Source organism: Trachypithecus francoisi, unplaced genomic scaffold (genome assembly GCF_009764315.1).
Source record: "Trachypithecus francoisi isolate TF-2019V2 unplaced genomic scaffold, Tfra_2.0 Lachesis_group14, whole genome shotgun sequence".
NCBI lineage: Eukaryota > Metazoa > Chordata > Mammalia > Primates > Cercopithecidae > Trachypithecus > Trachypithecus francoisi.
Genome location: NW_022681459.1, coordinates 58234439 through 58249155, shown reverse-complemented (window position 1 = coordinate 58249155; position 14717 = coordinate 58234439). Strand labels below are relative to the sequence as shown.

At 47.5% G+C, this 14717-nt stretch overlaps 1 protein-coding gene across 2 annotated transcripts in view; it reads right to left on the bottom strand.

The window, feature by feature from the left end:
• The window catches only part of EFCAB6 (EF-hand calcium binding domain 6), a 308815-nt gene that overhangs the window by 226799 nt on the left and 67299 nt on the right, over positions 1-14717 (bottom strand). For both annotated transcript variants that reach the window (XM_033233690.1, XM_033233691.1), the window contains exon 8: positions 1777-1913. In XM_033233690.1, coding sequence (XP_033089581.1) covers positions 1777-1913 — 137 coding nt within the window. The remainder of the gene's footprint in view (positions 1-1776; positions 1914-14717) is intronic.

The following is a 14717-nucleotide window of genomic DNA, read 5'->3' as shown; positions in this document are numbered from 1 at the left end:
GGCTCAGGAGCTACCCTGAGGCCCTAGAACAAGGGAGGAGAGAGCACAAACTTCACCTCCAGCAGCCTGACTTCAAAGCCTGGGCCATTTGTACCACACAAAGAGCCAAATGTTGAAATTAAATAGAAAGCTGTTAGATAAAAGAAAGGATTCAAAAATGCATTGTGTTTCCTGCTCAAAAATAAAAAAGACAAAGTTAATACTGAAGCAGCTTCTCCAGGAAAGAGTATATTCTTGAGCTTCAATAAGAAAAGCATTAAAGCAATTGAAGAAATGGTCTACTTTTGATCTTCTGTGTTTCTGAGTCTAAAGGAAAGCAATTCTATTATGTTCAGTTTCTCAAGCCTTATCATGAAAATAGCATTGTTTTTGAGGCTTAAAAAAATCTCAAATAAAAATTTGTGGAGTTCTTTATTATTCAATACTTATGAGATGGGGAAGCAGACAGTAACATTTTTTATAGATGTACTAGGTTGGAGACTGCAGTGCCAAACACAAGGTTTATTGTCAAATAAAACACTGTTTTGTTTTTTGATTGCCTGTTTTAGAAGAGCGCTGCCTCTGTTCTATAATTGCGTGCACAAAATTATTTAATTTGTTTTGTTTGGATCTTATTCTGGACACTTTCCCAGCCGGAAAAGATGTAAAAATTAAAACATCTATTATATCTTTTATATTCTGAGGTGGGTTATAAAGAGAAAAAAAAAGAAAAAGACATTCAAAAGAGTAGGAGATGCCATGTTTTAAAGTCTGCCTGCTTTTCAGGCCCTGCAGCATCAGTAACATGTCACATGCCCTCTAGACTTCCTTGCCTCAGGGGCAAATTCTTCCACTCTGCTTCTAGCAGCAGCCCCACTGTCTTTATGAGATACAAGGAGCTACCGGGACCCATTTTCATAGCAACTTAGAACACCAGTGCAATACGAAAAGCTTGGGCTCCGGGTGAAATGAGGCTTGGTGCTTTTGTTAATGGTCTGGTGGGTATTTGGGAAAGTGTTTGGGGAAAAGCACGAAGAGGGAAAGGACCTCTCAGCTGGGTACTGTGGAAATGAAGCTAGACACGGGCCCATCTTCCAGTGGCTTTCACTCAAAACTCAAATAGCCACAGAAGCCAAACATTTGGCTTCTTCTGAATGATGTGGAGTTTATAGACGGCTCAAAAAAATGCCCATGCAGGCTTGTGTGTGCTGCCCTTGGAGTCAGGAGCAGGTGGTGGTGGCGTTCAAACGCCATGAAGCAGCTAAATGTTCTGCTGTTCATCATCCTCCTGCCCCACACCCCTGCACCTCAGCAACAACAGTCCTCAAAGGAAAATTAAGTCTCCGTGATTGTATCAGGATGCAGAGCCAACGGGGAGCACAGCAACAACGTGTGAATCCTGAAATTTGTCATTCTTCTCCAAACCCCAGGCTTTGAGTAAAAATCAACAGTGAACTAGAAATATGTGGGATGGGGGCGGGCACAGTGCCAAGTGGGGAAAGAGACAATTGGTGATGGATTACTCCAATAACCTGGATGTGTTCAAAGCTGCAGGCCAGAGGACGGACCCGAGGGTGCTTCAGGAATGAAAACCATTAGCTCTCATTTTTGAGAATGCATGGGGAGCTTTAGGAACATGAGAGAATGTCCAGTGAGTGCCTCTTTGAGAAATAAGGTGTGTGTGTGAGGTCGGGGGGGGACGAGAGATGGATGGAGCCAATGAACCCAACAGGTCTCATTTTGAAATTGGTTAAAAGTTCTACTGAGCAATCTCTCACCGTGCCTTCATTTGCTTACTTTTCGTATTCCTCGTCTCTTAACTTCAAACAGAAGGTCTCCAGAACCCTTCTTAGCTCCTGCGGTTGAACCAGTCCAGTCTTGTTAACATCAATGAGCTTAAAGGCTTTCAGAACAGTCTTAATGTTTTTGAAAACCTATGTATAAAAAGTGATTTAGGAAAAGTCAAAAGATCTAGTGTTAGAAACCAAATGGCAATAAAAATGTGAAAGGTTTTTTTTAATACTTTTTATAAAATAAAATGTTTTCAAAGACTCACAGTGGTGGGCACTGCAAAAATGACATGTCTACGGAAAAAAGAACACTTTGCATTTATTGAATGTTTTCAAGGCAATTTTCTCTGTAAATGGTCTTAGTAATTTTTTTAAAAAAATCTCTTTCTGATGTAAAGCAATAAGTCTCATACACAATTCATTCCCTTTTAGGGCCGTATGAAAAAATCTTTTTGTTAATTGATACTTAAAAACTACAGTTCTGGCATGGCTGGACTTGTACAATTTTTATTTTTCACAGCCATATGCAAACTATTTTTACTAGGAGCTGGAAAATATGACTGTATATTTCAACCCCTCTAAATTTTTTAAAGATATCACAGAAAAGTTTTGTAGAGACTTCTCCAAACTCAGCAAACGATATTTAGCGGGTACACAGATGCACATGACATTAGGATAGACCCTGTGGATCCACAGGGAACACCCAGTATATTTATTGGGTGCACAGATGCACATGGCATTAGGATAGACCCTGTGGATCCACAGGGAACACCCAGTATATTTATTGGGTGCACAGATGCACATGGCATTAGGATAGACCCTGTGGATCCACAGGGAACACCCAGTATATTTATTGGGTGCACAGATGCACATGGCATTAGGATAGACCCTGTGGATCTGCAGGGAACATCCAGTTGTGCTCTTGGCCTTAAACGACTTGCATTCAAAGGCAAGCAGCACAGAGCTGTGTGGCAGAAGCCTCTCAACCCTCTGCAGGAGGCACTCTTTCCCCAGCGTTAGCTATGGAAACTGACTGCTCCCTGCTCACACTCCACATCTTGTTATTACCAAGGACTGCTGACTCTGCACAATCCAGCCCCACGCTGCGGCTGCCCACCCCCCATCTTTCCAGCTCACTCCCTTGGGTGCCCAGAGCTCACAGCCTTGACCCACTGGGCCCTCCCCTGGGCTCCTGCCTCCCTCCACACTCCTCCACGCCTCTCAGCCTCACTTCCTTCCTAGCCCTCCCATCAACACCTTCGCCGCTTGGCATATATGATTGACTCCCTCCTCCCCTCTGCCCCCTCCTACTCTCTTGGTGAGGCCCTAACCGGGGGTAAACCCAACTCGCCACCTCTTCCAGACCCATCCAAATGGCCTGACATGGCTGGAGAGAAACACACCACGAGCACCTCCCTGGCTCTCCTAACTCGAGACCATTAACTCCACCAGAACGGGTGCTGCGTGGTAATCCCACCAGGACGGGTGCTGCGTGGTAATCCACCCCATACATCATCACTCTCACACACACATCCACAGATACATGCACACGCACCATCACTCACACACACATATATTCATACACACACATACACCTGTGCATATACTCACATACACACCATCACTCACACACATATATTCACACAGATACTCAAATGCACACACACCATCACACACATATATTCATACATATACATGCCTGTGCATATACTCACACACACCATCACTCATACACCTATATTCACACACGCACATTCATGCACTGATACATGCACACACACCATCACTCATACACACATATATTCATACACACACACACCTGTGCATATACTCACACACCATCACTCACACATATTCTCACACACACGCACAGATACTCACAGGCACACACATCACTCACACACACATATTCATACACACACACCTGTGCATATACTCACACACACACCATCACTCACACACATATATTCGCACATATATTCACACACACATGCACACTCACACACCTGCATATACTCACACATTCACACCATCACTCACACAAATATTTACACACACACATACATGCAGATACATGCATACACACCATCGCTCACACACACATATATTCACACACCTGTGCATATATTCACACTCACACCATCACTCACACACATATATCACACACACCTGTGCATATATTCACACTCACACCATCACTCACACACACATATATTCACATACACCTGCATATACTCACACACCATCACTCACACACATATATTCACTCACACATGCACATATACACACACACCTGCATATACTCACACTCACACCGTCACTCACACACATATATTCACATACACCTGCATATACTCACACGCTCACACCATCAATCACATACACATATATTCACACACACATGCATGTACTCATACGCACACACCTGCATATACTCACACACACATCACTCACACACACATTCACACACATATGCACATATAATCTCACACACACTCACATACGCCATCACTCACACATATACTCACACTCACACCACCACTCTCACGCATATATTCACACACACCTGTGCATATACTCACATGCACACACACTTGTACATATAATCACATACACACCATCACTCACACACACGCACACGTTCTCTTGCACACTCACACTTGCATATATTGTCATACACACCATCACTCACACACACACACACATACTCCATCCACACAGCCATTCCCACCTTCTACACTCTCCTAACCTCCAACTTCTCCTCCCGCCTCCTGCTTTACTGATACCCTTACCTCTTATTTAACAGAGAAAACAGAAACAACGAAAGGACAGCATTCCCATTCCCCGCACCCACTTGCAGCTGGCCTGCTCCATCCCCAGATGAGACAGGTGCCTCCTGTCCTGTTGTAAGGGATCAAGGGATGAACCTCCGTGATCCTACCTATGGCCTGGCGGCGCCACGTGACGCACATGACCCTGACCCTGTCCCCAGGCGCGGAAGTGCTCCTGCCCATCCTACTCCCTCTCAGGTCCCCCCATGAAGATGAGCGGCTTCACAAACAGAACCTCCCTCCTTGCCTCACCTCTTCCTCCAGTCACCCATTCCCTTGGGCTGAAATTCCCTCAAGATGATCTCCAATGCGTCCCCCTCTCTTAAAACCTCTCCAATCACTTTTGTCCACACGACTGCACAAACAGTGTTCTTGTCAGTGTGACCAAAGACTTCCACCTTGTCAAACCCAAGGGCCACTTCTCAGTCCTCATCTTGCTGTCCCAGCAGCCGCCTTTGACACAGCTGCTTGGCCCTTTTCCTTGAGGCACTTTTGCTGCTTAGCTTCTAGAGCCAATGCTCTCTCTCCTTCTCCTCCAGCCTTCTTGGAGTCTCCTTCTCAGTCTCCCTTGCCAGCTCCTCCTCCTCTTCCCATCTCCAAGCCTGCAGCATTTTAGTACTCAGTCCTCAGCCCTCTCTGCTTCTCTGACCACACTAACTTCTTGGTGGTTCACTCCTGTGGCTTCAATGTCCCACTGATGACTCCCACATGTCTGTCTTGAGCCCTGGACTCTTCTCAGAGCCCAGCTTAGAATATCCAACTGCCCATTTGACGTCCACCTTGAGACTCTAACAGACATCTCAGGTTTACCAAACCCAAGCTGCTCTACCCGCAGTCTCCTATGCCAATAAATGGCAAATCCATCCTACTGGGTTCCTTTTTGCTCACATCCCATATCCAGTCTACCAGGAGAGCCCATCAGCCCCTCCCTCCAGATTGAATAAGATTGAATAAGAATTCAATCATGTCTTACCACCCCACCCTGCTTCCCCCTACACCCCAGGCTAGTGCAAGCCTCCTGCTTGGTCCTCCAGCCTCCACACGAAGCAGCCAAGGAGTTTATATTTAAATGTGAGTCTGAGCATACCTTCCACGGCCAAAGCCCCCCAGGGCTCCCACTCCACTCACTGTGACCCACCAGGCCACACTCGACTGGCTCCTGGCCACCCCCTGGCCATGTCTCCCTCCACCTGTCCCCCACCTGCTGCTTTCTGGCCGCACCAGATTCTGCTGCTCCCCATGACTGCTCGGCCCCTCCCGCCTCAAGGCGCTGGTGCTTACTGCTCCTTGTGCCTGGAATATTCTTCCCCCAATACTCACTGGCTCACTCCCTGGCTTCATTCAGGTCTTGGCCCAGAAAGTCCCTCCCTAATCACCATGCAAATTAGGACTCCTCACCCCCAATCCTCTTTTCTCCAAACCCTTCTTCGACTGGCATCACCTCCTTTTGTCTTTATGGTCCGTCTCCCCTTCTGAGAGCAAGGTTGTTCATGGCCCCAGCTCTAGGACAGCACCTGGCACAGTGTGGACACTCAGTGAGTATCTGTCGGAATGAATGAATCTGTCTCCTCTTCACCTGCCTGGAAAAGAGCCACGCTCTGCAGAAGCCTTGTGTTATGTCTGCAACTGCCTCCTCAGTCGACTGGCCCAAGCATTCAGGACCAATCCTGAGTGCAGTCATGATGACATTGTCAATGTCATGATTACAATAACATGATCTTCGCACAAACACGAACTGAACGGATGTCTGTTATGTGCAGAGCCCCGTGCTTAACTCTATACCAGCCTCCTGACTAGAGAACAGCTTACAACCAAAGAACATTGGCTCACATGGCCTCAGCATCCAAAACCGGGAATACTGAGTGTAGCCTAGAGGGAAAGGCACAGGCAGTCGAGAGGGAAAGGCACCAGCAGAAGCAAAACCGGCTCTGGTGCCTCTGTCCTCCACTCCACCACTCTGCCCAAAAGAGGGAGCCTCAGCCACTGACAGCTCCTGCTCTCATGGTCAGATAAAAATCTCAGCACTTTGTCTGCTGCCAGAGCCAGATTCACTTCTTTTGGTAAAATGGAGGGCATGAGGCGATGCGCTTTTTTAAAACCTCAGAGCAACCCATATGGATCTCCAGCGTGAGCACCGGGAAGCGGCAACCTGGCAGCGAGCTCACACCCACCAGAGCGACATCTCCAAGGCTCTTATCATTTGTCAGACTGAAGTTTGGCAAGGGCTGAAGAATTGAGCTGCAGATGGTAAGGCTTATCAAAGGCAACAAAGTTAGGGCCGTGGTGTCCAAGACTTGTCCCACACAGGGGAGGAGAGAAGACAAAAGTAAGAAGAAGGAATAAAATGGCTAAGCTAAGGCCCCCAACAATAGTGACTGTGCACCCCCGCCCCCGCCACCCGCCCAACCACGATCTCCGGGCTCCAGCCATGCTGAACGACTTTGAATTCGCAAGGGTATTAGGGCTCGTCTCACCCGCTGTGAGCTCCTATTTATAGATGGTCTGACCCCTGCTTTATCCGCCCCTTCTCACTCTGCCTCGGTTATGGGGCCTCCTCCTCCTTTCTTACATGCACCAAGCTTGCTCACGCCTCCCTCCCTGCCTTCGTTCAGGTCTCCATCCCACGCCGCCACTGAGCCCTTCCTCACTCGCCTATTCGAAAGCGCACCTTCATCCTCTGCTGGCCACTTGCTTCATTTTTCTTCTTAGCATTCATCAACACCTGGACCATTTCCTATTTATTTCTGTAGCTGTTTATTGTCTTTCTTCCTCTATTGAAATGTAAATTCCACAAAGCAGGAAGTTGGTTTTGTTTGCTGCCATATCTTCAGGGCTCGGAATAGTGCCCGGACGCAGCGGATGCCCATAAGTACGTGTGCAGAGTGGATTTGTGTGCCATGTCTGCGGCCCTTCCCTGCCCTGCCACTGTCCACTCTGGGGTGGGATTCGGTATCTTCTCTTCTGGCTTTCCTAATTATCCCTCCATCCAGCCAGGGATGGAACCCTGACTTCCACCCTGCCATCTTGGTTTATTTCTGCCTGCACTTGGTAACTAGCTCCTTCCCCTGGGGGCAGGGAGGCCTGGCCCCTGCTCACCTGTCATTCCATTCTACCCTTAAAATCCCCAGCGCCTGGTGGGAGGAGTGCTCAGAGAGCCAAATCCACCGAGAGAGGGAAAAACCGCTGCACCGATAACAAAAGGGGGAAGGTCCCTGCTTCTTGCAGCCTCCCTCCAAACCAGCATGCCTCTCAGAAAAGAACATCTTGCCCCAAGTATCACCTGACGTCATTACCCATGGAGACCTAACTACCTTCATTCCAGGTGCGGCAAACTACTGCCCACCACCTGATTTCGTACACCTGCAAGCTAAGAATGGTTTTAACATTTTTAAATGGTTGAAAAAAAATTAAAAGAAGGCTAATATTTCATGACATGTGAAAGTTATGTGAATTTCAAATTTCAGTATCCACAAATAAATTGTATTGGCACATAGCCACGCCCACTCATTTACATATCATCTAGGGACTGCTTTCCCCTCCAAGGGCTGAGTGAAATAGCTGGGAAGATATATACTCCTGAGCCCTTTATGGAAAAAGTTCACTGACCCATATTCCACTCCCCCACCCTACACACCGCCCTCGCTTACTTACATCTGAGTAGGTGAGGAAGTTTCAGGGGAGTTCTTTGTGCACAAACATGAGGAAAAGCACTGAAGATTTTAAAAGGAAACCAAAGCAACAGCTAACTATGCCTTAAATTAAAGGCTCAGAGCCAGGAAATGGGCCTGTGTGGTCCCAGAGAGTCTTGTCTCAACCCTCTTGCCCCTCTCCTGGCCAGAGACCTGGTCCCAGCCCCACCTTGCGCAGCCCCCGCCAAGCCTGGCGCTGATTCCAGCCTGGCTCCCTGAGCCCTACTAGGGGCCACATGCTAGCCTTGTGCCTGAGCAGGTGCTGCCCTCCCGGCACCCCCACTGCACCCCGGCCCTTCCACTGCGCCCCGGCCCCCACCGCAGCACTGCAGAGCCTGGGAGCAGGATAGTATCTGACCCTCTAGGTGCCCTTACAGCCAGGTCTGGGTAGCTGCTCAGACCTTGGCATGATGGCTGAAGCAAGTGATCTAGGGGAGGACCATGAAACTAAACCCACTGGCCTCTTCTGCCTGGAGAACAAGGCTGGGGACGGCGAGACAGAAAGCTCTGAATTTCCAAAGTGCGGCTGCATAAGCCAAACCCGTTACCTAACATTTAAAGCAAGGAAATGAAGCCCCAAGTCACATAGGAGTGAAGTAAAAGGAGGAAGTGATCACTAAAAATAAAAATAATAAATTTTTGTAAAAAGTAATAGCAAGACTTAAAATATTCAATTAAAAAGATTTAGGTGAACTGACGAAGGGCAGAATTATAAATGTTACTACAAGAAGCAGAGACTGTCTGACCTTTAGGATGAAAGCCAGGGAGTGGAGAAAATAAGCCCTCTCCCAGGCAGGGCGGTCTGCCCCACTGAAAGGCACATAACTGCTCTGGGCTGGAGCGACCCCCACTGGACAATCCCAGTGTATCAAATCACCTCTCTGCCTCCTTCCTCTCCACAAGCAACCTGAAGGGCAGAATGATGTAGTGACTAGTCACAGGCTCTGAAAAGAGGCTTCGAATCCCAGCTCTGCACCTGTTATTCAGGTAACCTAGGGAAAGCAGCCTGATTGCTCTAACTTCAGCTTCGTTGCCTGTGAAATGAGAACGAATAAGGATATAGGTGTGTGGTGTGTGCTTAAGATGAAAGGAGCTCATGTGTGCAGGTGCTTCACACATGGAACACGTTCAATAGATGGTGGTGAAATGAGAATTGCTGATTGGGATCAAAGGCCGAGGATAGAGTTCCAAATAACCACACACCCATGTCGGGGAATATTAAGTGGCTGAACCAGCATTACTCTCCCCAACCCCAGTCCCTCCTTCACCCCTCACCCTCCACAGCACCACTGCCCAGACTAAGATAACAGAAGCCTAGAGATGGAGGAAGGTCTTGAACAGGCAGGAGTCCAGAGCCAAGACCAGGGCCTGGATCAGTGAATAACTGTTAAGTGGATGGATGGATGGATGGGTGGGTGGATGAATGGATGGATGACGAATGGATGGGACAGATGGGTGAATGGATGGGTGGGTGGATGATGGATTGATAGGTAAATGGATGAATGGATGAAGGGATAAATGATGAATGAATGAATGGAAGGGTTATGGATGGATGGATGAATGGACACATGATGAATGAATAGATGGATAGGTTATGGACAGATGGATGGGTGGGTTGATGATGGACAGATGGGTAGATGGAAGAATGAATGGATGATGAATGAATGAATGGAAGGGTTATGGATGGATGGATGAATGGACACATGATGAATGAATAATGGATGGGTTATGGACAGATGGATGGGTGGGTTGATGATGGACAGATGGGTAGATGGAAGAATGAATGGATGATGAATGAATGGATGGAAAGGCTATGGACAGTTGGATGGGTGGATGGATGGGTAGATGGATGACGACGGATGGATGGGTAGATGGATGGGTAGGTGGGTGGGTAGGTGGAGAGACTGCAAGCCAAGACAATCCTTGTAGAGACAGGACAGGAACCTGCAAAAAGGGTAGACAGGCATCTCATTTTCCAGTGGATTCAGTGATCTGCTCTGCACCTACCTGGGAAGAGGAACTGAGACTCAGACAGAGACAGCAGAGCAGGGCAGAAGCAGCAGATGAAAACAGCCTGAACACCCGTTGTTGGTATGGACGGGACTTGTGAATTTCCCATAGGTTCAGAGGACACCACGAAAGGTAGAAAGCTTGAGCTGTCCTGTTCCCAAGGGACTGCTCATCAGGGAAGGGGACCCAAGCAACCAAAGGAAGTGAGCTGGACCACCAGGAGTGGGGGCTGAGGTGGTCCAGAGGGGGCTAAGTCAGGGTCGATCTTCCTCAACAGGAAACCATGAAGTTCAGAGGCCCCCAAAGCACTGTCCTAATTACTCCCCATGGGCCCTATCAGAGAGCTTCCCAGAGAGGACCCAGGTAAGGGAGAGACAGACATGCTCTCCTTCTCCAGTCCTCTCACAGACCCCATGATCTGGGGAAGACAGGAAGCAGAAAGAGGGAGGGAGGTACAGCCAGTGAGCAGGCCCTATCCACTCCAGGGCCCTCAGGTTGGGAGGACCCGAGAAGGGCATGCTGAACCCACACTTGAGGTTTAAACTGAACTCGCCTGCACTGGACCTGTTTAGACCTAAATGTGACCAGAGAGCCACCTGATCTGCCGAAGATACTCCTATGGGATGAGAGAGGGAGATTCAGCAGTGTCTGTTGGAGAAAACTGAGAGCTAAGAAATCAAACTGCTTCATATTTGTACCCCACTGAGTTCAGATGGTTCCATAAACTGCTAACCATGGATGCTATTATTACTCCAGAGTTCTTTGTTTAAAATTCTTTTTATAGCACTTTGAGCTCCAGGAAGGAAAACTGTGAACTCAAATAAATCTGACCACCCAGGCTTTAAAGAAGATGAGAAAAGGCCGAATATTTCCTCTCTGAAGCCCAGAATTCCCACTCGGCCTGGAAAACAATCCCTCTGGAGGCCTGGTGCGATGTGGCCCTTCCCGGAGGCAGGCCAGGCTTCTTCAGGCCAGAGTATAACCTGCAGACGAACTTAAGCCTTCTACAATTTCATTCTTATTGGCTTCCGTGTAGCTGTTTTCTGTGCAGCTCCTCACTCGGAGCCACTTTGTCTCGCCTGGCTTCTAAGAGAATGGGTCAGGAACCGCATCCCACCCGCCTGCCTGTAGACTGAGCCCCAAGGGGAGGGGGCTTCGGGCACCCCCACGTCTTGGCTCGGCAGCAAGCGGAAGAGTTCAGCACCCACGGCTGTCAGTCTGGCACCTTTCTGTCTCCACCACTAAATTCATTTTAAATTTAAGAAGTACAGATTTGAAATGAAACCATGAAAAAGGATTTCTCTTACAATAAACACATCAATGCTCATTTTCCTTATTATTCTACTTTTGGCTATTTTGTATAAAATCTTTAATTAAAGTTTTTCTTTGAAATTGTCATTATCAACCCAGAAGAAAGGAAGGGGAAAAAGAACAACACAGCTGTGCAGATATGAAGCACTATTCAGGACTAAATGAACTGGAACGAAATAAGTAGCTTGACTGTTATGTTCTTAGTTTTGGCTCTGTATTCTCAATAGCACAGTCTAACTTGTCACTTTATATCGATTCCATCTGTTTACACTCTGCAGAGTATTGGCTTCCTACCGTGAACATTTCCTATTTACCAGCTGGTAGAGATGCGCCAAACCAGATAGGAAAAAATTAGACTACATTCAGAACCTCATAAACACAAACTTCCAATCCAGGGACGAGCGGGAAGGGGGGGCCGGGCATCGCTCACCTTTCACAAAAGCCTCGCCTCCCTACCTCTGGGCTGATGCTCTCACTGCTCTGGCAGTTGCCCTCACAGGCCAAGGACTATGAATTTCTTTACTGAATATATGCATACCCTGCCTTTACCAAAAATCGAACAAGCTTACCTAAAAAGATACCCAAATAAGACCCACAAAAATGGAGAAAAGAAAAGAAAAGACCCCGAAAAAATGAGCTAAAGAAACCTAAAAGTCATAGTTGACACAATGAAGCAAAACTCTGGTTTGGGGTCTCCTTGCAGCCAAGGTGAAGAGGGAAACTTGTACTTATATAAAGGCGACAGGCCACGTGAACCTTTCCCCACATTCGATTTTTCATTTTTAAAATGCTTACCTGTAATGTATAGCTTACAGACTTCTATCAAGAAACTCTAGCTACACATTGAACTTACGACACAGCTATAAAAGGTGTCCCATCTATATACTGAGGGACTTCTGAGGGTGCCAGGCTGGGTGTGGGGGCTCATGCCTATAGCCCCAGCATTGTGGGAGGCTAAGGCAGGAGGATTGCTTGAGGCTAGGAGTTCAAGACTAGCCTGGGCAATGTAGTAAGATCCCATCTCTATAAAAAATTAAAATTTTAAATTTAAAAAAGCATTGCTGATCTATAAGAAATGTTTCCTTTCTTTCATTTCTTTCTTACCCAGCCCACACTCATAGGATGGGTGTTCCACTTCAACTGCCACAGGCCAAGAATCTTGGGGCCCCATAAGAGCCCCAGCCAGCCTCAGCTCACTCATAGGACAGAGCTGCACACCAGCAGGGGCAAGCCTGGAAGATCAGGAGCCACCATCCTGACCCAGCATCCTGCTGCTTGTCTGGACCTCACGGGAGAGGATGCTGCTTTGAGAAAGACAAACCGAAGAAGACTGTTTGGGTTATGTGGAAAGCTTCCCAGGCTGGGCCAACGCTGGGTACTGCCATGTGGCTATAGCACTTTGCCAAGAGCCTAGCCAGCCACAGACCACCTCACCTAAGAACTAGATCAGAATCACATTTTAGAGTAGAAAAAGACCTTGCCTGTCATCTCCCTCAGCATTTCCCAAAATGACGTTCCTCCAAGTGCAAGTTCTGGATCTAGAGCTAAACAAATAAATGCACAGAAAGGCTGACTGCAGCAACATTCAATAGATTTCTATACAGCGGCCTCCTCTGAGCCTTCACTGTGCTAACGTACATTGTGAACCCTCAAGGACTAGGGGAACAGCACTGGAGAAGCTGGGGCCAGCTCTAAGGGACCAAGTCAGCAGGACCTAGTGGTTAACTGTACATAGAGGGTGAGGGAAAGGAAAGTCCAAGTGGTGGCCAGTTTCTGCCTTGGTGACTTGAGTGGATGAGATCCAGAATGTGGAATATGTTGCAGGTTTGGGAAGGAAGACTGTTAGTTAACTCAGTGCACACTCAGCTGGGAGTACCTGCATCCTCCCCGTTCACCCCCGTAGACATCTTTCCTCCTGGCAAATTGATCCAGTTGTTGGGAGAACACCCACCCTGTGCCCTCCTGCCTGCCTTCTTCTGTTCATTCATGAATTCCTAACTTAATGAGCCCCTGGTACGTACACACCCTTCCTCTAAGGTCTAGTTCAAACCAATCACCCTCCTTGGGAACCTCCCCAGTAGCCAGTACGGGTGACTTCCTCTTACAAAGTCTTGGAGAGTTTACTGTCCATGTCTTTCAGCTGTCAGTATGAGCAATTTATATTGCTTTATTCCCTAACTCCTCTTGATCTAGGTGCTATACCACCCAATAAACACATTTTTAAACCATCATAACGTGTTGCGTATGCTTGTGTTCCCAAGGTGATTTTAAGTTTCCAGAGGACAAGAATCAGGCTTTAGTTCTCTGTATCCCCAATAACCACATGGTGTCCCCATAACCCCAGTAGGTGCTCAACAAATGCAGATGATGGTAAGAGGTTGACCGATGACTTCCAAGCCTGAAAACAGGTACCCCAACTTCAGTTGCATTCCCAGCAAATGTACCCACGACGCTGCTGACAGCACTCTCCTAAATACATCAAAACCCCCTTATCAGAAACCTTCAATCATCCTCCTCCTGACCCATGCCTAAGGGTTAAAACCTGGCCTTCACATGCGTCTTTTCCTCCATTCTACCTTTTGAAACTCGTCTGTCCCAACCTGCCTTGAGAAACGTAACTCTACAGAATAGCCGCAGGGCTTGTCTCCTTGTGGTGCTCTGGCCACATCCACACTTCCCTCTCCCCATGTCCTTTTCCTTTGCCAGGTTGCCATTCTGAAAACTACCCCACATCTCTTCCCCCACCCCATCCTCAACGTGCATTGCAAGTCTATCTATGGTCCAAACCCAAGCTCCAATATCACCTTCCTCACCCAATTGTTCCTGGCTATTCCAAGGAATATAAACTTTTCTACAAAACTTTCTTTATTCATACAGTAATTATTTACTGAGAGCATATCAGGTGCCAGGAACTGTTCAAGGCACCAAAGTTACAGCAGTGGACAGGAGAGAAAAGGTGCCTGCTCCCACAGAACACAGATCCCAGTCATAAACAAGTAAACAAACAACATTTCAGAATGTTCTATGTGTTATGGAAAATGTAGTTTTAGATAGGGTAGTCAAAAACATCTCACTGGAGAGCTGTCTAGTGCAGAGCTCTGAAAGCT